Source organism: Echeneis naucrates, chromosome 16 (genome assembly GCF_900963305.1).
Source record: "Echeneis naucrates chromosome 16, fEcheNa1.1, whole genome shotgun sequence".
In the NCBI taxonomy this organism is placed as follows: domain Eukaryota; kingdom Metazoa; phylum Chordata; class Actinopteri; order Carangiformes; family Echeneidae; genus Echeneis; species Echeneis naucrates.
Window position 1 is genome coordinate 15023984 of NC_042526.1, and position 22138 is coordinate 15046121.

Consider the following 22138-nt stretch of genomic DNA (forward strand, 5'->3'; position numbering starts at 1 on the left):
GTTCCTGCCGCTCACCTGCTGCGGACTTCGAGGCCTGATCCCGCCCTCCCGTCTTGTGACAGCGGCGCTGCAGGGAGGGTGTGCTGGTTTGATCAAGGACTGTGACAACAAAAGAAACCGGATACAGCTCGCCATGTGTGAACACAATTCAACCTGCTTTACCACAAGTTGTTCCATAAAACAAAACAAAACAAAACCAAAAAAGACACAGAAAGGCAACATTTTAACCAGCTTGGACCAACTGACTCAGTATCAGTGAAATTAGGCTGAAACATTTTAGAGGACTTTGTAACATGTAAACGATCAAATGTTCCAGGTCTGCACATCTGAGAAGGTTGGTCACAATGATGCTGATTTTGTATTATTATTATTACTTTAAATGGTTTACTGTGCAAAAAACAGCAATGATGAATATGAGAGAAAGCGTATGTCCTGTTCAGTGTTTTGAGGGTGTAAAGTCCAGAAGTTGCACAGACTGAAAAGTCGGTCTTATACCTGTAGATTACCTTTTTTTTTTATCTGTTTGAGATAATTGGTAACTGCTTGTATTTGAGTAAACACTTTCAGTATTTGGCTACACCTTAGTGCAGTGAAATATATCAGCCACCTAAAATGGAGAAGCCACTGTTTGCAGACAACTTAGGAGAAAAACAGTGATCCAGATATACAACAAGCACACCGAACCATTTTACTGAAAGCTGGCCTTTAATAAGACTAGCAACATTATAACTGGTTAAGCGCTACTTAAATTATTTTCAATTCATTCTCCCTGTTGTGAAATAAATACCATCACTTAATATTAGGAGATACAGAAATACAGTTACAAATATAAAAGTTTTCTTGAATTTCATTGAGACATTTTCAACACCGGTTTCAGTGTTTCAACATTAGAAAAGGTAGGAACCATGGTGAAAAAGTCTTTTTTTGTTGGTGTTGTTTCTTTTACACTAGTAAACAGAACTCAGGGAACAAGCATCAGTGGCCACTGGTCTACACGCGGGTGAGGAAGCTCAGATTGAGGCTGGCAGGGATCTGGATGGTCTCCAGGGCCACAGAAGAGTGTGTGAAAGGAAGCATGACGGAGAAGATCTTCTTAGCGTCCATCATCAAAGTAGATGACTCAACTCTGTCTTTCAAAAGGTCCTAAAATATGAGAAAACACAGACATTGTAAATTTGACATTGTTAGTTAGTGGGGTGTTTGTGATCAAAAGGAAAATTTCACTTCATCCTGTCATCAGACTTGACGAAGTTTATGACATAAACTTTCAGATACTCACTTTAATGGTTGTGATGAAAGTGGTTGATACTCGCTCTTCAAATTCAATCACTGGGGTGTACAACGTCAACACTTTCACAATCTACCAAAAAACACAAACAATACTCAAACACTAGCAAAGCATTATGATGATTGGTTAATAAGGCCAAAAGTTTCCTGACAACATACCTGTGCTGTAGTGAGCGCAGTGCACATGTTGCAGATAGCTCGGGCATCTGCATCTGTCTTCTTATTGATCTGCAGAAGCTGTGCAGCCTGTACGAGTGGCTCCAAAGTCTCTTTGGCACCACAGTCTGCCAGTTCACGCTCGGTCAGCCACTCCTCCAACTGCCAAACATTGTACCTAAAGCCAGAAGCATTGTGGGAAACAATTCGGATTAAATGAAGGTGCTGCACAGGTGGCAGTATGAAGCATGCTCTTTCTGTATCCATCATCATCACAGACAGAACTATGTGGCGTGTCACTGTGTCTTTGTCATCCAAGAACCCATTTTTTTCTGCACCAGCAAAGGCTCAAGTCAAGTGTGTATGTGTGTTTATACGAAAGTGGTCTGCTACTTTTGTAGTTTAAATTACAACGCCCTCATTAGGCCAAATAGTATAATCTCACAAGTTTTTATTCCACTGACCGTAGATTGTTCATTACAAACAAAATTCACATTTTTGTGTCAGTCAGAATTTTGTAGAAATGTAGATAAAATAATTTTTTAGATACTTTGACTATATTTGATTAATGGTGCCTAAAGTGTATACTGTATGGGAAAAACTATGATTTAAAAATGTGAAACACAGCAATGACAATGATAGATCACCTGAGAAAGCAAATCCATACTCCACTCCTCCTGTAATTTAATTACATGAAATAAAGATGAGACTGTACCTGATCTGCAGCCCTTTACTCCAGGAACACATGTCCTTCCGCAGCAGTAGGTGGTTGAGGGTGACCGCACAGATAATGTAAAACAGCTGCTTTACCACCTGTTTAATGAGGTCTGAGTCCATCCCATGTTGAGTCATGGTGGTGTGGAAGAGGCTGAGACGCTGCAGGAGGACTTCAACAGTAACAGCATCCTCCTCAGGGAAGCTGGTGCTTCTTTTCCTCAGGCCTGTTGGTTTGGACCCCAAAACTCCCTGAATCGTCTCACGCTCCAGCATGCTGGCCACTACATATCACACAAATTGAGGGAAGAACATATTCATATTCTGTTTTATTAAGTGATTTCGTTGTTATGTAATGTCTCCTAACCTATAAGGGGCTGCAGGAGTTCCTCCATGCATTTGATGAGCTGACGGTAGATCTGGATGGCCAGGTCACCAAAAACCTGCTGGTACTCTGATAGTTCAAAGTTGGTCAAGCAGTGTTCATTCTGCTTAGCAGTATTGTGCGTTGTGAAGACCTGCAGGGTACAGTGGTTGTATTAATGTGCACAGTTAATTTAGGGAAATGTCCAGCTGTAAGTGTGGCATCAAAACCTTCTCAAGCTTACCTCATCTCCACTGTACTGCTTCATGCAGTGCCGTAACCGGCATGTGTTTGCTAACCAGAACGAACCAACTTCAAAGTCATTTCCTCTTTTCTAGAAAAAAGAAAGAAATTAATATCAGTATGGAAATTAATTCAAAGTAAAGACAAGTTAGTTAGCCATTACATGGTTCAAAATTGTACACCAACTTACTGCACCTTAATGACCCCTTTGATGCTGCTGATGGTGGAATTGAGCAGAGTGCTGACCCTGTGCTCATCATTAACATTGTCTGCATATCGTAAGCACATGAAGAGGATGTAGGCTGGAAGCCCAGGAATGAAATTTACTGCTACCCCACGAGGTTTCAGATCTGAGAGATAACCACATGTCAGACAAATACTCCAATTATGTGTCCTATATCTAAGAAAAAAACATTTGCGTACAAATCTAAAACAGCTGAGAAAATGATAAGCCCGAGCAACATAAATTCTACATACCAACAACCAGATTTTTAAGCAAGCGGCTCTCGTCACCCTCCTTGTACTCCAACATGCCCTGGTACTCTCTTTCCTTACGGGTAATTTGTACTGAACTGGCAGGTGCATTTGTTGTGTAGACTTTACTGTTTTGCTGAGTGTTCACTAAACACAGGACGAGACACACCATGAGCAAGGCCAAGATGCTAATATCATCTAAAAATTATATTAAGCAAACAGTCAGAAACATGTGATTACCTTCAAAATCATCAACTTTTTTCATGTAAAATTTTAGTTGCTTTTTCAACTTGCGTATGGTTCTGTCTTGTTTTTCTTGGTGCTCCATGAGTTCCTATAAGTATTCAATAATATTGGATTAGAGCGAGGGGCAAAGAGCACTTTAAACATTCAGACTTGGGCCAAATATAGGACTATTAATCTATAATATCACTAAATAGAAATATGGTGAACATTTGTACCAGCCAGTAGAAACACAAACACATTAAAATACCTTCCCTTCTATATTTCTATGAATTTGTTTATATGCCATTCTTTGCTGAGTAAACAAAAAAAAAAAAAAAAAACACAATTTCTTCTAAAAGTTGACTAACTTTTATCATATGTGGGTTAACAATAAAACTATAATTTCTAATGATGCAGATCATGTCCTATATATATTTATTTGTTTATTTTTCAGTGTCTTATTCTGAAAAGAAAAACATAGTAATCTATTAAAGGCAAAGTGACAAATCTTCAGTTTGAGGAAAGTCATCAAGTAAACCCACCAGGTTCTCACTGGTGAGCCGTGTGATTTCAAGCTTCAGGAACGCTTCAATCCGGGCATCTTCAGGCAGGTCGAGGCTCTGAGCCAACAGCTTCTGTTGCTGGACCTTTTCATTCTTTAACTTGGTCACCTCCTCAAGCAGCTTCCTACCCCTCTCATCATGGATACGTTCCTGCTCCTGCATCTGTAACTCCAGAAGCCTGGAGGATGAAGAGATGAAAGATAGCATCCAATTCCAGTCATATGCCGGAATGCACTCACAGACGATTACCTGTTGGTCTCTTTCAAGCCTTCATAAGCCAGCCACAGTTCTCCATCTTCATTCAGAGTATGGATGTCAGGGGTTCTGTGGAGGAGCATCAGAAAATTTAGATGACACTACCACCACTTCCAGATTCAAATTAAAAGCAACTTTCTGCTTGGTTCATCATGATAGATTTAAGACTTTCCTAACACCACACAGAATACCATTTAAAACTCTTCCAAAACTAAAGCAGCCAATGCAAGTGTCTTGGTATCTTGGGAAACCACAGGACAGTATGAGCTACAATTATTAATGATATATCTTTCAGTACCTCAGCAGTGTATAGCAGGGATTTATGTCAACCTGTTGTAACCCTGTTGAGGTAGTCTTACCTCTCAACATCTTGAAATGAGGGAATTTCATTGAGATCTAAGTTTACACTTCCTCTGAAGGCAGAGTCCTGAAGGTCAGTAGAAATGGAATAAGTTATTTATAATTAAAGCTAGATGTAAAGTTTGTCAATCACAAATAATGAATATTATAATATGTGAATTTAAGAAAATGTACTTTCTCACCTTGTGTTTAAGAGCTTCTTGGCGGACCATATGTGATCGAAGGAGCAGCACCTCCTCCTTTCTCATCTCCAGCTCGTCATTGGAAGAACTGAGCTGCTCTAAAAGTATGTTGTAGGGCAGGGAGCCAGGAGCAGGAGGCAATGATTCACTGTTCTCAATGGTCAGAGACTTCCGCAGCTCATTTAGGTCCTGCTTCAACTTCTTGTTCTCTGTCTCCAATTCCTGCCGCTGGAACAAGACATTTGAGAAGCCTTAAAATAAAAAAAAATTAAAAAAATCTACAAATACATGTACATTTTATCTCTATTAGTTTTTCAGTGTTTTAGCACAAAGGCAAGTTAGACACCTGTTCCAAGGAAGTGAAAGAGGGTTGGAACAGACATACCTTCAATGTTTCCAAATCTAGTTCTGCTCTTCCAGCAGTTCTCTGCTCCTCCACTTCCTTTTTAGAAAAACATACACATAATGTAAATATCAACAAGGAAGAACAGAAAAGAACCAAGGGCGTACTGATACAAACATCTGGCGTTTCAGGACATACCTTTGCCTTCTCTTGTCGAGCTTCTTCTCTCTTATCCAGCTGCTGCCAAAGTGATTGTTTGTCTTGCTCCAGATCCTTCACTCTTCTCTGGAGCTTCAGAAGGACAGACAGGTCCACCGCTGGCTGGTTCTCATCCTGAAAAAACACAGCAAGCATTGGCTGATGGTTCTCTCCACAATTTAACTAGAATGCTTCACTAATAGGATTATAACACAGACAGAGCCAGGAAAGTCTTTCCGCCGCTGGCTCAAAGAATGTATATTCAGTTCCTTGAAGTATGCTTTAAATCAATCAACACAAATAAAATGCATATCCAGAATTCCCCATTTTCCATCCCTTTGTTTGTGTGACCAAAATAAAGTATTAAGATGCTGTCATGTGAATTCAAATTATGAAGAAAAGCTCTATCTAATTACAAAGCTAATTTAGGCTGATCATGTCAACATTGTAAAGTTATTCAAGTCTCTAGAGAGACTCTCTAAAGACCAAATTTTACATCAATAAACACTTATCTTCTGTGAAAATGTTCTCTGTAAATGACTGTATTTCACAGCTGTTATTTGTCAATATAGACAATACAAGTCTGCTTCATCCAATTTTAATACTACAAAGGGGTGAGTTGGTGTTACTCCAAAGGAGCCCCTTGAGAAATGTGTCACTCTGCCACAATTCTGATATATGCACCATAATATTTTGTGATTTATTGCCTTACCTCTGTTAATTCAGAGTTGTCTTCTCCCTCGGTAGAGCCTAAGCTCTGGCTAAACTCAGATGAGTTACTGCTGTAGTTAGAATCTCTCCTCTTGTGACCAGATTTATTTGTACTCTGATTAGGGATGAGGGAAAAAAAAATAAAAATTTACAAAAGTATGTTACGAAAGGAATTATCCGGGCCTGAACTTGCTCTATCATGTGAATAATTTTTTTAATGTAATAGATGATGGATTTTTTCTTCTTGGTTTTGCCAATATCATTGTGTATAATAGTTCTGTGCAGCCATGGAGTTTCTAAGCGATTCTGGTTTGTGAAAGCATCTTGAAATGTTTAAATCTACAAATCAACAAATATCAACAGACAATTTGAAAATTAAATAAAGTCAAGATAAAAATCCTCACAATACTGAGATCCATCTGTTCTTTCAAGTCTTTATGTCGCTCTTCCAGATGGAGGTGTTCACTCAGTAGATTTTGGTAGCGAGAGCGTTCTTCACTCAAGTTCTTCTCCATCTGTTTCGTATATTCAGAATCGGTTTTAATCTCTGCAAAAAAAAAAAAAAAAATCCTTGATTCAGTTGGTGCTGGTGGACTGTAAAGGTAGAAGGTGAACTGTTCATTACCTGTTAATTGCCTGGCTTGATCAAGGATTAGGGTGTTCATTTCATCTTTCTTGCTGCTCAACAAGTTGTTTTTTGCATTAAGCTCTTCTATCACCTGATTCAAGAGCAGAAAAATCATGTGTTTGTTCTTATTCATTTTAGTGCTTCAGGATTTAGAAGAGACCCAAAGACTACAAATTGCTAATGTGCTGCTCATTATGATTTTTTTGCAGCTAAAGAAAGGCCACTGTTGTACTCCTTAATATAAGTGAATGTCTAAGACCCAAATATAGGACTATTCTATTTTTCCATTCTTGACAATACAAACAAAAAAGTACATTGAAAACAATTTCAGGAAGAGAGAAAAATTCCTAATAAACTGAAGCACCACGTAGGGAAACGTCCATGCAGTCAAACATAAACTTAGATAACTGTGTAGTAGGCCTACCTTTTGTGTCTCCTCTTTGTAGACCTTTGTTTGCTCTTCCAGGTCATCTTTTTCTCTGTTAGTTTTTTCTAACTCATGCTGAAGGAAAGAGAGTTGCTCCAGTAGAGAGGGAAGTGTTGCTGCCTTGGCTGTGGCTTCTTGTTCTGATCTACGTAGGTTTTCAAGCTCTCTGCTCTGTCTCTCTTTCTCCACAGTCTGGGTCTTCTCCACAGCACTCAACCTCTCAGTGAGTGCTCTGTTTTCTTTTTGCTGCAGGGGGAGACACACACATGCTGTGCATGTGATACAACTCCCAATGACGCAATGCTTCTTAAGCAACATGTTATTTTAATGGTAGATTCCAGAGTAAATAACTATTTGCATAGTTTCCCAATACTCACCTGCTCATTTATCTTGTGCTGCAACTGCATAATCTTGTTCTCCATGCCAATGTTGAGCTTCTTGAAGTGCTCCACAGAACGTGCTTCCACTTTCAGCTTCTTTAATTCCTTCTTGGCCCTCATGCGACGTACACAGCTTTGCAGCAGGACGATAGCTGTTATGGTGCGTCTATAATGCAGTCTGGCCAGCCAGCCTTTCACCCACTTCTGGATGACCAAGGCCTTCTGTTCATACATCAACTGTAAATAAAGACATAAATGTCAATTTTTACAGTAAAATGACTTTTACTGGATATTTAAAAGAGATGAGCTGAACATCCTGTGTCATTATCTCCAAAAATATGGGATTCTTTCTCAAGCAATCTTAAACAATCAAGTTTAAGGACTCTAAAACAGTTTTGCATACTCTGTGTACTACTGCTGGAAGCTTTTACTGCCTCAACAATGTTAAAACTGGAAACCAGCACTTACTGACTTCCTTTGAGCAAGGACTCTCTACAATCATATACCAAAGAGGGAATTCCTGTTTTATCTCGAAGCACCTGTAAAATCTGGTTACAGTTTTTGCTAGTTCCCATGTAGTTGGTGTAAACTCCATGAAACAAAAAAAAAAGAAATAAAAATAAAAAATTCTGGATTCATAAAAACCTTCCCATAAAGATGATGGAATACCTACATTTTTTGTATTAAGGGCATTACCTTATAGTACTGCTCTCGAGCCATGTAAGCCCTTAAGAAGCACTGAATGGTGATTGCTGCAGAGCGCTGCTGCTGGTAGCGTCTCCTATTTGCCCACATACGCACGTTTCGCTGAATGACAACAGCTGCTCTGGTTCTTCGCAGAAATTTAACATAACTGGAGAAAAAAAAAATTTGAAAAAATTTATATATGTAGTGCCTCTAAACGTCTTATTTGGTTGTTGTTTCATAATTTCACTCACCAGCGTGCCTGGTGCCCACGAACATGTCTCTGAATAATGATGGCAGATTTCTTCATGTTTAGGTACTTTTTGCGGGCCAACCAGCAGCGGATCGTCTTCTGGATGCGGACACATGCTAGACGCAGTTTGTCAGAACGCAGTTTCTCAAGGTAAGCCACCTGACCAGCTCTGAAGAAAATCTTGTTTTTACCAAATTGATACTTATCCTGGTCCTGGAGACAAAACAAAAACCACAGCAAATTTAATAGTTTCATATTTTACTGGGTCTCTGAAAGTTAGATTGATTTTGTTATTGCACAATGTAGACTTTGTTACACAATTGAAACACACCTCTATAAGTTTTTCCAGGATATTTTTGCATGTCTGTTTTCTATCAGAAAGAATGTCCTTTTGCTTCATGAGGACCCGATAACGATTGAAAAATTCTTGATAGGTCCATCTACAATGGTCATATGAATCAGAAAGTGAAATATATATGTTTAAATTGCATAATTGTGTGAAAAACTTTCCATGACACTGTGTAACGGTTATTGTTGCTACCTAGATGGAAAGCCCGCTGCTGAGATCCGAATTGTCTCAAGGACGCCACATGCCCGAAGCTGCTGCACTGCCCTCACAGGATCCAAGCTTTATAAAAGATAATATATAAACACCTGTCACAAAAATTTGTATAATGCTCTTTCAACTGTACTTTTTACAGGTAATTTTACTCATCAGAAGAGCAAAATAATCCTCCTTACGTGAATGGAGCTTTATGGTCATTTGGCTTGATGCAGCGGACGTAGTGAGGAGTTGTTGCATTCAATGTCCCCATCAGCAGATGTAGAGACTGTCGAAACTACAAAGTAGAATGACAAGGGCTTGACAAATGATTATGGTAATACATGGGATTCTAAAAATGTATTGAGGTCATTTATACCTCTGCACAAAAACATTTTTCATAACAATGGATATGCTTTTTATGCTCTCACCTGTAGTCCCACAGTCTTCTTATTATCCCTCTGACCCTGACCAAGCCTTCCACTGATGCTTGCAACTTTGCCAGTTGAACTTGTTGCTTTCTCATCACCCTCAAACAGTTTCAGCAAAAAATCAAACTGAAAAGTTTTTTTTTTTCACATTAGTGGAATAAAGTTTTGTTATCGTACAGCAGATGGCAGTGTTTTCAATTTAAAATTAAACAGTGGCCCTATTTCCTCCAATAGTTACCATTGAACAATTCCAGGGTGTGTGCCTGGTGACTTACAACGCAAAAATTACTTAATGGTTATTTGCTCTTGGCAGCTGGAAGCTGCTGACATTAAATGGCACACTGTATTTTGTATTACGACCATCACAAAGACTGCCTGACTGGGAAAGACTGATAAGAAGAGAACAATTGATAAACTTTTTCACCTTGCTCTTTTTCAGCACATTTATCTGCTCCTCGTTGACTGTGTCCTTGTTTTTCTCCAGGAAGCCCTCACACTGGTACTCCACCTAGGCACAAAGGACCAGTTTGCAGTGTTCTTTAACTAAGAGATCAAAGGTCATAATCACCATCCAGAGTGTGAAGAAGACAAATGAGTCCAACTAAAATAAATAGCATCATTAGCACTTGTGGTGAGTATGTAAATCTTTAGGAGGAAACTTTAGGAAGAAACCTTGACAGTGGGACAAAATCCATGCAGATACAAGCAGAACATGCAAACCACACTGTGGGGCAATGCCACCTAAGCAGGAGACATAATTGTGGTTTAGTGGGCAGTTAAGTACCTTGTCTGCAAAGTGGTGGATGATGAAAGCTCTGTTTGATAATCTGGGTTTATCAAAGTGAGCATTTTGCTTCAGGAGGGTGTTGTACAGTTTCTGGGCCCATGTATCATCTGAGCCTTTGGGCATCTGTGGAAAGAGGAAACGCTGACACATCACTTAGTCATGGCATTACTCATGTGCTCTTAACATAATGTAGTGGAGAAACTGAGTGGGAAGTAGCTGAAGAGATTTTTTGTTAAAAAATAAATAAATAAATTGAAAAAGTAAATCTGGCCTTTTACCTTGCATTCCTCATCCAGAAGATCCAGGACCCCGAGCTTGGCCTCAATGAGATTAATGCATGGCTGGTTGTCATAGAAATCAATCAATGTCCACGGGATCTCCTCTTTCATGTACTCCTCTTGCTCCAGTTTGAAGACATGCTATAGAGAGGGTTGTAGTTAAAATGATTTATGTGTTAATTTTAACCTGAAAATGGCAGTGTTCAGCTGACAGCGATACATACCAAGTTGAACTGTTGTTGAAGTTTCTCATTGGCATAGTTAATGCAAAACTGTTCAAAGCTGTTGACATCAAATGTTTCAAACCTGAAGAAGAATTCGGGGTTAAATCCAAACAAAAACTAACCATTTAGGAAGCACTTATTTAAGGCCAAAAATCAGAGGATGAACACATACCCATAAATGTCCAGCACGCCAATAAATGAGTGTTGTTTTGCTGCAGATTTTAAGGCATTGTTAATACTGGCCACAATCCAGCTGAAGAGCTTGGCATAGATATGTTTAGCGAGGGCATCTCTGCCATTGACCGCATTGATTTTGGAGACAGACTTCACATAGGTTTCTGTGGTCGTCTGGAGTTTCCTGTGGCATAACCAGTGGGCCATTTCGTCGCACTGCACCCCCATCAGCTCACAAAACATCATCAGGTGGGCATTATCTGCCTGGAAATAAAAGAAGAGAAGACATTCTTGATCAGAGTTTGATCATATAATTAAGTAAGTATACACACAAAAAAACTGAGCTCTGTTGCACAGTTTAATAATTTTCAGTATTTACCGTGATGCTGCTTCTGTCTGCTGACTGATCTTTCACCTCCACATTGCTAAGGTGAAGAAGAGCTGCCAGAACTTGGTAAATTTCCATTTGGTCATTTTCACAGATTCCTGCAGCGAAGACAATAAAACAACTATGGTCAAGTAAGTCAGGTAATCCAGGAACAAGACTGTATTGTCTAGTCAACATAAGATACTGTATACAAATAACACTCACCTAAAAGTGAGAAAGCCCTCCTGGTATTGGACATCTCTTTGGCATCATCAACTCCCTCTACGACTCGGCTCTGACCCTGGTTAGTACAGTGGAAGTCATCGGCGCAACCTTCAAATATTAATCATACAAAATATTGAACTAATAAAACATCAGACCAGGCAAAACTAATACTGCACTAGTGGAAAAATACATTTTCAAAGACTCACATACCTAACTTAAAGGGTTTGAACTCTGGTAAATGTGAGGAGGCACACAGCTGATAGAAGATATGGTAGTTTCTTTCTCGATGCGCCTGAAAGTAATGCAAATGAATGGGAAAAGTAAATGAGAAGTAAAAATACAGTCAGTAAAACTATAAGCTCTCTCAACTCTAAATGCATGTATGGGCAGAAAGTTCTTAGCTAAACTAAAATCATCACATTTTGTCTTGAAAATAATGACAAAACACAACCTAATGTTTTAACAAATCTTTGTTAGTAAATGGCCAGGCGGACTAAACTCTGTTCTTCATGTTGTATGCTAATCCGCTGCTAGGATACACTCAGCAATACACGAAACATTTAAATCTATTAACTCCAAGTTGCAAAATTTATCACTGAGTGATGGGAAAGGCCAGTTTTCAAACACGGAGAGTAGTCAATTGACAATATGCATGTTAAATCCATACCAATGAAATTACCTGGAACACAACTCTGGACTTTTCCAGTAAGTAGGTTCTCATGTTAGCCCCAATAATACCATATTGCTTGTCAAACCCAATTTCAATGTACTTCCCGAAGCGACTGCTGTTATCATTCCTTGTTGTCTTGGCATTCCCAAGGGCCTAAATGAAACATACATGTATCAGTAAACTTTATCACCTGTCCGTATGATTCTGTAATTCGTTACTGCCATGGCAAATGTTACCTCCATGATGGGGCTGGAGGCAAGGACTCGTTCCTCAACATTGGTCTCAGTAGAGGCACAGCTGACTGTAGCAAAGTAACGCATTGCGTACTTAGCAGAGACAGTTTTGCCAGCACCAGACTCGCCACTCACTATGATGGACTGGTTTCTTTCATCCCTGCATTAAATGATGTAAGCATATGGATATCAGCAGAAAGATGTTCAGATAATCACCATTAAAAATAATGAATAGTTCAACCTGGCCATTTGTTTATATGCTTCCTCAGCCACTGCAAATATATGGGGGTCCATGTCCCCCATGTTCTGCCCACTGTAGGCATTGATGATATCAGCTTCATAGATAGGAAGACTCTCATAGGGATTGATGGCAACCAGGACAATTCCTAAGTACAACAAGGGGAGAAATTCTCACTTAAACTCTACAACATTCAATTGGCTGTGTATTCCTTTAAGAGCGTCTGTGCCACAATAATCAGCATAACCAATTGTAGATTATGTCAGATGTACAGTCAACAGGGCTCCAAAGTCTATAGTGACAGTGATAGCATGAGTCAAAGGAGAAGAAGGACATTACCACAGTATGTGTAAATCAACTTGGAGTCGATAAAGCGCACTTTAAGATTGTGCAGCACTGCTGGTTCGTGAAGGTAGCTGAGAGATGTGAGATCATTTTCCCCCACCAAGATGTTAGGGTTTCTTAGTGGTGGCAGCTTCTTGGTTTTGGGGTCTAATTTATATTCCACCTCCTGCAAATCAATAAGAAGTTCACTTTGAGTATCTACAGTATGAGTTTGAAGATGGTACTTTCATTTTGGGAAAAAACCTTAAAACAAACTGGTCAAAAATCTGTGGAAAAGACAAAAAAAAAAGAAGAACTAAACTAAAAACAAATGGTCAAACTATTAGCATCTGCTGTAGAGGCTTTCAAAAACCTCCAGTCAACCACTTTACCTCCCTTGTTCTGCGTGATAATACTTGGCCTGATTTCCATACCTGAGGTGCATGCCCAAACTCGACATCACAGCTGCAGGTAGCAACAGTGCTGAGTGAGTTTTTAAAGCACACGGTTTTCACCCTTTCTTGCAGCAATCCACCTATTTTAAAGTCAGTGTATTAAAAAGGCTTACTGTCTCTAAATTTCTGCGACGCTGCAAACACAGATACTAAATATTTGTCTTGTCTGTGAATCTATGTGCATTTCTCAAATATAACAGCTGACACAGAGATCTATGAGGCTCCACTGCCCCGTAGTTTTTATCAGAAAAACCTGGTCATGGCACATAACACCACACACCCATTTCCACCTCAGTGCCCTGTGTGTGTGTGTGTGTGTGTGTGTGTGTGTGTGTTTTTTCCATGCCTCACCGTGCCATCCTCCAGCTGCACAGACAGCGTCAGATCGCCAGGAGTATAATCTTTGATAAGCTCCGCTGACTTCCACACTTCGGCTGCATCTGGAAGCCATACACGGGCAAACTGACGGACAGAGGGGGAGACCGGGTCACGGACATCCAGCCACTTCATCTACAGCAACTACAGCTCAACAGTGCCATGTACCTAAGTGATAGGCTAGCTGCAAGTCAGCAGGCATGCATATAATGTGGATGGATACCAGGAATTTACGTGAAAGGCGAACAGAAAGGCGAATGTGTAACTTAAAAAAAAACAAAACAAAACACAAAGCTGTTCAGCGGACACTTGTGAATGACTGACAGCTGTTTTATTAAGCTGGTTAACAACCAGTTAACTTACGTTGGAAACCGTTAAATGAGCTAAAGAGCCGACAGAGACCAACAAAGTGTCTTTACCTTGGAGTAAAGTTCAGAGGCTGCCATGTCTTTGAACTGAGAGACCCGTCAGAGAGTTCCTGTGTCCGCAGAGACAGCGGGGACACATCTCAGTGAGACATGGACACGAAGGAGGACGCTGTGTCTTCTTTCGCTCCTCTCCTGGCTCGACTTTCTCCCCAACTGCCGCGGCTGTCTGTCAGTCTGTTAGGGGCGCGTGTCACGGCCCAGACGCGTCTCGGGCATTTTGCGCGCCCCCTGGCGGCCAGCGAGCGCGCGTCAGCGGAGCCGCCTCCTCCTCCTCCACTCCCTGATGTCGACACAGAGGAGGTTCGCTGCTGCGGAGGACCAACCCGCGTCACACTTAAATCACTCACACGTCCGTTTATTTGTCAGTTCCAAACCGCCCTGTTTTAAAGTTCTTTATCTTTTAGCATACACTTGATTAGTGAATATAAAATAACCTTTTTTAATCCTCTCAAGTCATTTTTTTTAACCAGCCAATATCCCGCTGTTTTTATGCGTGGACCAATGTCAGTTCCATATGGAAAAGAAAATGTGTGGATGTAGCCCCCCACATTTCTATAAGATGTATGTTGAGAACGTTTTCAATGTTGAACAATTTTGACTTGAAAGCTTCAGTCTTTCAAGTCAAATTGGATTATTTTTTTTAGTATCTGTAATGCTTTCTTTTATTGCTAAAAAAACTTACCATTACCTGTAATTCTTGTTACATTCCAAGCATTTTTTTAACCCATGCACCTTCATTCATAGTCAAGTGTGCCACACAGGCAACTAAATAAAAACTGGAATGTAACTTATTTCAAGCAGGCTCAAGACCACGTCTACTTCAGTGTGTAACATGATCAAGGCTCTTCTTGTAGTTTTGTGGTGTTGCAACAATGCGGTGTAAAAAAAAAAAAAAATTCAGGGACACATTCAATTGAGTAAGTGTACATATAAGATATTATGCAAAACTATTTTATTTACAAAACAAATGGCACAGTGTGACTGCACAGTAAATGCACATGCACACTCCAAACATGTCAAGGGAGTTTCTTTCCATAAAATCCTAAGTGATTCCAGTCAGACAGTGACAGACATTTCAGGCAAGATTCACAACTAAGATTCTCACTGAGGGAGCAAATATTGCTCAAGAGGAACAACAGTTCATAATTTTAAGGCCATTTTAGAGGTCAGGGTGAGATGGAAACAAGCAGCAAGTCTTGGCAAACCAATGTTGCTAAAATTAATTAAAATACAACTGGTTACAAAGTATGAGAGATCTAACTTTCAGAGCTTTGAAAGCACAGAATCGAATAAGGAGAGAAGAGGACAGATATCTGATGCTTATAAGAAAAAGAAGATGATTACTTCACTTGTCACCATTTAAATAGATGCTTTAAATAGATACATGCCTCCACATGAGCAGGTTAACAGTCAAAAGTTTCAAACTGAAAGGCCTGTTTGTAAATTATTCTACTTCACACAGAAAGTCTGATAACATGTCTTCTGTGATCATAACTTAATATTTTTGCCTCTGTAATTATTAGTGACAATATTCCTTTGTGGTAATGAAAACAGTTCTCTACACAGGTTATTCCACTGTTGTTAGACAAGCATTTGTATGAAGGCATATATCCTTAAAAGTGAAAATGTTCTATGGAAATAAGATAGAATTAACATCCATTCATATTTACGAGTGACATCATGTTCATAAATCAATCACCGGTCAGTCTTTTAAGAGCTTGAGAAACATCTTCCACTTGGTTTGATACAACTCACTGACAATTCAGTGCCTGATGGGTGCCAATTTTTCTCAAGTATTTGGCTTGATACATAAGTTGTTCTTAGAGAATACATACAACCTTGAAAAAAAAAATATATATATAAAATAGTAAACGGCAGGTAGATGTGAAGTGGGGTTTGGAATGGTAACAATGTAGTAAACAGAAACCATCAACCAGCCAGTTTGCTTGCCACAATTGAAGTTTTCCTTTGAGGCAGGTCCTGAGGTGTTGGGATGTGGCCCCCAGTAATCTCAGTCTTCTCTGTCGGGGCTGAGGGTAACTGCTTATTCTTCATTTTCGCCTTGGCCATGTTGTAGTCACCAGAGTCAAAATACTTTTGCTGGACAAATAAGAGGACACAATGTAAGAAAACTGCAGGCATGTGATTAAGTGAGTACTTGGTCAAGCTTAGGTCTGAAACACACCCCCTTCTGAAGTCTTTTCCTGAGAAAGTCTGAGCCTCCGGGCTTGGCTCCGAGGTTAGGATACCTGGCCTTGAGTTTGGCCTCCTCTGCTTTCTCAGGACTGATTACTTTGTCATCCATCTCCTGTTTAAGAGCACAGTGTATGGATGGTAAATGCTGCGTTCATCTGATGGGTGAAATACAGTGATATCTCTCTTTGAATGCAACAGCCAGCAACTAATTAATCCACAACATCGATTTATGTATATATCTGATACAGTCAGCTATTCACATCTGGCACAGCTTGATTATTCTCTATAACATGCAGGCGCCGCCATGAGGGAAACTCCCCAACTGTTTGCACTAGCATTAATCTTGAAATTTAATTTATCACGTTTAGCTAAAGCAATAGTCCGATATTGGTGAGCAATTTTAGAGTTCACAAATGCCCAGAGTGAAACACCCACTGGCTCTCAAACCACAGCTTGCTATCTTTACTTTATCAAGAAACACTGGCGGCTAACTAGCCAATTACCGATGGTAGCATTGTATATGACATTAGCTTTGATTAGCTACTGGCTACCTAGCTTGATGCTAACCGCCAGCTAGTTTGCCAAGCTTGGCGTGTTCGCAGCGCTGGGTAACTCGTTCAAATCAGGGTTTCGTCGCCACACTTCACCTGCTGATCTTCCGCGGTCCTCGTTTCTTCAACCTCGTCAGACATAGGGTTGCTGGACCTGTACTCTGCTCTCTAAACGGAGGGTGCAGGCGTCGGACGCAGCTCTGGGCGATGAAAGGCAGCGACGAGGCGGGCGAGAGCAGCAACCTGTCCAGCAACAGGCCAGCGAATCGATCCCAGACGGGCAGATCATATGACAGCGAACAAGAGCGAGTCAAGCCACACGATTTGTTCCTGATTTAGTTTTGTTTAACCTGAAAAATCTTAGCACATTAGTGCATTAACCTCTATATACATTACTATTATACTGAAAACATGGCATTCTTATTAAATTAACCTTCATCTACTAATAAGAAATGTTTCAAGAGTAGAAATCAACATCTATATCTTTAAATAAATAAAATAAATTAAACAATTTTATAGCCTAGTTTTATAGACAAGTGCAGGAATAGAATGGGCAATAAAATAATGATAAATATACTTGCTATATTTATATAATAATTTGTAAGCCTTTATTTTTTAGGGTGCTAACTTCAGATGAAAATTAATTTTATTAGTTGGAGTGTGAGTGTGAAAGTCATAGGTCACATCGGATGTAATTGCATTATCTAATATGTGCATTCTGCTTTGAGTCAAGCAAAGAGCTGTGAACTTTACTTTCATTTTTCTTACATCAACACAACTATCAAAAATGTGTTTTATCAGCAAAAAATCTACACATCCAACCCACCATTCATTTTGGCTCCAACTCAGATTTATTCAAAGCCACAAAAATGTAAAATAGGACCACAGAAGAAATTTACTCCACAACTTTTTATTATTATTATTATTATTGATACATTTCCAGCATTTCTATAAAACTTTATATGCAAGAGAAAATTCGGGGAAAAAAATTACTAGTAAATATAGTTAACTGTTGTTTTAAAGGCAGATCTTTGTTAGGGCAACACTTTCTGTCCCTTTGCATCAGTTAAAATCTGAATGCGTCATTGAAGCCATCACCTGCCATTTGCAAATAACAAAAGTAAAATATAATACAAGGTCAACCAGCTCTCCAGTTTCACAACACAAAACTCTCCTTGGTCATGAAATCAATTATCCTCATCCTCCATGTCGACATCTTCTTGTAACTTCTGCACCATTTTGTCTTCCATTTGTTTGGCCTTTCCTGTTGAGAGAAAGAAAAAAGTTTAAACAATGCTAGAATTCCCTTAACTCAAGGACAATTAGTAGGGTGGAGTTTACCTGTTTTTGTATCCTTTTTAATATTTATTATATTGAAATAGTGCTGCACATTGTCCACATCCTCAAGTATGTTTATATTAAAAATCTATGTCACCTAATTAAATGTCTTGCACATTATAAGTTTCTTGACCAATGCGATTCTGATGACTCTTTACCTGCATGTGGTGCTTTGATAAGGTGAATATTTTTCTTCACTTCGTTGATGGCCTCTTCTTTCTCCAATTGTTTGCCCTTCTTTAATCTATAAGAGGCAAAAAAACAGTTAAATACAACAGTAAAAATCTTTTTGGAATAAAAAATTAATTACCATAAAGCAGAAGACATAAGATGAAAAAGGAAGACATACAAAAGACACCCTTGAATATTAACATAAAAGGCTCACCTGTTCATTATAAATCTTGCCTGTCGTTTCAGTTTTATTTCTTCCACCCTCTTCATTGCTTCCACTGTGGAAGATAACGGTGAAGCATGAATGCAATCTCAAAAATCAAAGTCACACATTTAAGTCAGTATAAGGCAAATTGATTAATTACCTGTCTTGTCCCACAGCTCTCTGTTATATTTAACAGGTATATTTCTGCGTTTTTCAAACTCCAAAGAGTTATCCTGTAAGACAGTGTGCTTTGTTAATAAGTAAAAGTAAAACAAACTAATGACACTAATGAAGTGCTCTTGATAAACTGCTCACCACTGTCAACTCCTTTCCTGAGGCCTTTCTGAATGCTTTGGTCCATCTTGTTTTTCTTGGGTTGCGCTTCTTCTTGAAGTTCTTGTGGCATTTTGATCTGCAGAACCTGAAAGACTATTGAGAAGGAAAAAAAAAAAAATCATAAAACCAATTTATCAACAGCTAACCAACCAAGCTAACTAAGCTGGATTTGCGACGAACATGAATAGACAACAGGGGATGGTTTTGGTTTGTGCAAATTTAAAAAAGAAATGATACAACGGTGGGTGACAAGTGCGTTCATGTCAGCCACATGCAAAAGGTACAAGAACTAAGAGTCAAAGCAGAGAGTTATTGTAATGTATAAAAAAAAAACTGCAGCGCAATAATAAATCTAAAAGAAAAACCGACTATAATACAGTACTGCTCTTTGTGAAGATAACGTTTTGCCTTTGTTATGATTTTGTCAGGATCGGTTCAGACATCTTGAGGTGATTACAAGGACTTACAGTCTATTTTTACTCAAGTGGCAGCACAAGCATCTGCGTCAAAAAGACTTCAAGGGAACGTTTTCTTGATAGTGAATATAGATAGTGAATATAGGCTATCACTGACGAATTGACGAATATTTGTGTACAATATTGTTCCGGCTAACAGCAGTTAGAGGTTAATTTATACCATGGGCAGTGTGACTGCTCTTCACTGATGTGTTGGCAGGTGTGCGCTAAAACTGCTCTAAGTTCATCCACGCCTGTAACCATAGAAACCATTACGAATAACAAGGTGACTGATGGAGATACTGAGACAAGCACCAAAAACAGTACCAAGGAGCATGGACGAAATGGGTGTAGCTTCTTTGACTGAACTGTGGTGTTTGAGTTGATGCACTTCCCGGCTCTCACCACGCAGCAGTGTTGACGTGACCACACGTCGAAAATCTGCACGATTTAAAAATGGCGCTGACGCGGTGTGAATCTAACTATATCAAATAAATGACTAGCATTTTTCTGTTTTTACCGCCATTCTCCAGGTTCAGTTCTCATATCAAACCTTCAGGGTGTGAAATAAGTCCCAAACCCCGCTGCTGTCAGTCCTTTATTTACTTTAGTTCTATTTAACACGTGGAACGGTTTGACATTTAGCAAATATTAAAGTTGGCGTAGTGTGTTTGGCATCCGCATCGTAAATCCATTTAAACACCGACTTCTTTGTCTCCTCTAACCGTGACTCCCCACGTGAGTTAGCCCAGCACGTGAAGTTAGCCTGTTAGCTTCGGGCCGACACGGACAGTCAGACCGGTCCGACCGGAGCTGCTGTCCCAACACCGGCCCGCAGAGACACAGATAAAGCTCCGTACCTTACAGTCGTTCCTCACAAACATCACCCCGTGTCCAGGGTACACCGGCCCCGAGCAAAAATAGCACTTTTCGATGCGCATTTTCACAGCTCGGTGCCGCGGTGCAACACACGAAAACAACCAGACCGCCCCTCCCGCTCTTCTTCGGCCTCTGCTGCTGCTGCTGCGGCCGGAGGTCCGTCCAGAGCTGCTGCCCCCTGCTGGAGCCTCCGGTACACTGCACCGTTAACTGCACAACATGAAACAAACGGTTCAGTTTTACTCTTCTGTTAACTCACATTCCCCAACATGAATGCTCTTCATATTTATGGAGGCACAGAATGCTCAACTTTGAACAAACGAAGACACAATGACAAGAAAAACATAATAAATTATGTTATAAAAATCAAGCAATAAATTGTGAACTCTACAAACATCATTTCACCATCACTCAACCCTCCCACCACCATGCACGCGCGCGCACACACACACACACACACACACACACACACACTTGTATGAGTTGTGTAAAGTAAAACCCTACAAAACTATTATTGTGACAACAGCAAACCACAACAAAGCAGTGGACCGAGTTTTCGATGCAAACACACAGTAGATTCAGAGGGGAGAGTTTTGGTTCCTCCGCTCCATGACTGGAGGCAGAGAGGTGAGAGCTTCAGTGACAGTTGGCGTTCAGGTTGGTGTGAAAATGCTCGTGGTGTAACAGCCAGTGTTGGATAGCAAGCAGGTGACTTCATGAAGAAATGCCTCTGTCTCTGGGATGCTATTAATCTTTAACATCATCAAAACAGAGGACATCCTCATTGTCATGTGAGAAACTGCACTTTACACTTCTCCAGAGGAGGCTGTAACACCGGCATGTCCATCAGATTAAGCTTTCACTCTCACAAAGGATAACAGGGCAGCATTTAGAAGAAATTATTCATCCAGGTAAATATCAGAATCGGACTGTGTCACCTGCTTACACAGAAACATGAAAAGTGAAACTCCATATTTTGCTCTTTCATATTGGTCTTTAAGTATGCATTGCATGACACTGTCTTCTGTATGTTAGGGGCTGTTCTGTGTGAACATGACTTGAAACTCAGTTTTGAATCTTGACTAAAATTGCAGATTCATTCCCTCCCACTTAGCAGAATCAGTCAGATGCTTTTTATGGCCACTTATTAAACTTACGCTGAACGAGTAAGGAAAGCTAAAGGAATTGAAATAGCTGTTCACATATTTATTTTGGTATGATGGAAATTGTTATGGCAAGTATGTTACCTAACATCTAGCTTACGTGGCACGACAGTAGCTTTTCGAGTGGAGTTTATATTTTTACATGCTGAATGTAGTCCAGATTTTCACCTTGTGCTTGTCTTCAATGTTGTCTCCGTATATCGGAATATGGTTTTGAAGAGTTTTAATACAAGTTGTTTTTGTCTTTTTTTATCTTATTGTTTGATAAGATGTTTCATAAGAAAGTCTGTGGCAGCTGTCACAGACTATAGTTTACTGAACTTTAACCATTAAAACACATCTGACTCTCATTTCCTCTACAGGTTCAAAATGTTAACCAGGTGGTTGACATTCACTGCTCTTCTGACTGCCCTAGCAAATCCACAAAGCACAACTGCTGGCCAGCGCTCTCTAACTATTGCACAGACCTGCAGGGTCAAAGCTCATTCAGAGGTAGAGCTGACTTTAAACTGTGGAGACAGAAAGGAAACAGGTCAGTAGAGAGAACAAACATAAAGGGAATTTACAGGGGAGTTTACAGTTTGAGTTTTGAAATGTAAATCTGTAAAAGTCCTTCAGTATTATTACTGCTGTACAAGTCCTGGAAG

At 39.8% G+C, this 22138-nt stretch overlaps 3 protein-coding genes across 4 annotated transcripts; all 3 read right to left on the reverse strand.

The window, feature by feature from the left end:
• Window positions 1-686: 686 nt before the first annotated feature.
• LOC115056060 (unconventional myosin-Va-like) lies at window positions 687-14389 on the reverse strand. Its single transcript, XM_029522309.1, has 40 exons — window positions 14189-14389; window positions 13746-13856; window positions 12955-13126; window positions 12619-12763; window positions 12381-12537; window positions 12154-12297; window positions 11685-11766; window positions 11475-11582; window positions 11262-11368; window positions 10881-11146; window positions 10709-10790; window positions 10485-10625; window positions 10204-10329; window positions 9844-9927; window positions 9420-9545; window positions 9189-9286; window positions 8989-9075; window positions 8779-8887; window positions 8449-8660; window positions 8207-8363; window positions 7508-7747; window positions 7128-7376; window positions 6701-6794; window positions 6480-6622; window positions 6077-6190; window positions 5365-5499; window positions 5209-5265; window positions 4824-5051; window positions 4641-4708; window positions 4276-4350; window positions 4006-4204; window positions 3479-3572; window positions 3242-3385; window positions 2960-3114; window positions 2766-2855; window positions 2525-2675; window positions 2159-2441; window positions 1447-1621; window positions 1280-1360; window positions 687-1143 (listed from the first exon to the last, which is right to left on the reverse strand). Exons 1-40 carry the CDS (start codon window positions 14213-14215, stop codon window positions 991-993), a joined length of 5469 nt encoding a protein of 1822 aa, XP_029378169.1. The 5' UTR covers window positions 14216-14389; the 3' UTR covers window positions 687-990.
• Window positions 14390-15133: 744 nt separating this feature from the next.
• Window positions 15134-17187, reverse strand: LOC115056609 (cAMP-regulated phosphoprotein 19-like). Of its 2 annotated transcripts, none has more exons than XM_029523175.1 (3): window positions 17041-17187; window positions 16383-16505; window positions 15134-16297 (listed from the first exon to the last, which is right to left on the reverse strand). In XM_029523175.1, exons 1-3 carry the CDS (start codon window positions 17083-17085, stop codon window positions 16127-16129), a joined length of 339 nt encoding a protein of 112 aa, XP_029379035.1. In that variant the 5' UTR covers window positions 17086-17187; the 3' UTR covers window positions 15134-16126. The 2 variants fall into 2 exon arrangements, with proteins under 2 accessions (XP_029379035.1, XP_029379036.1); XM_029523176.1 differs by having other exon boundaries at window positions 16383-16522; window positions 17049-17100.
• Window positions 17188-17834: 647 nt separating this feature from the next.
• On the reverse strand, window positions 17835-20447 carry rsl24d1 (ribosomal L24 domain containing 1). Its single transcript, XM_029523136.1, has 6 exons — window positions 20310-20447; window positions 18974-19087; window positions 18819-18891; window positions 18668-18731; window positions 18441-18526; window positions 17835-18208 (listed from the first exon to the last, which is right to left on the reverse strand). Exons 1-6 carry the CDS (start codon window positions 20388-20390, stop codon window positions 18132-18134), a joined length of 495 nt encoding a protein of 164 aa, XP_029378996.1. The 5' UTR covers window positions 20391-20447; the 3' UTR covers window positions 17835-18131.
• Window positions 20448-22138: the final 1691 nt, after the last annotated feature.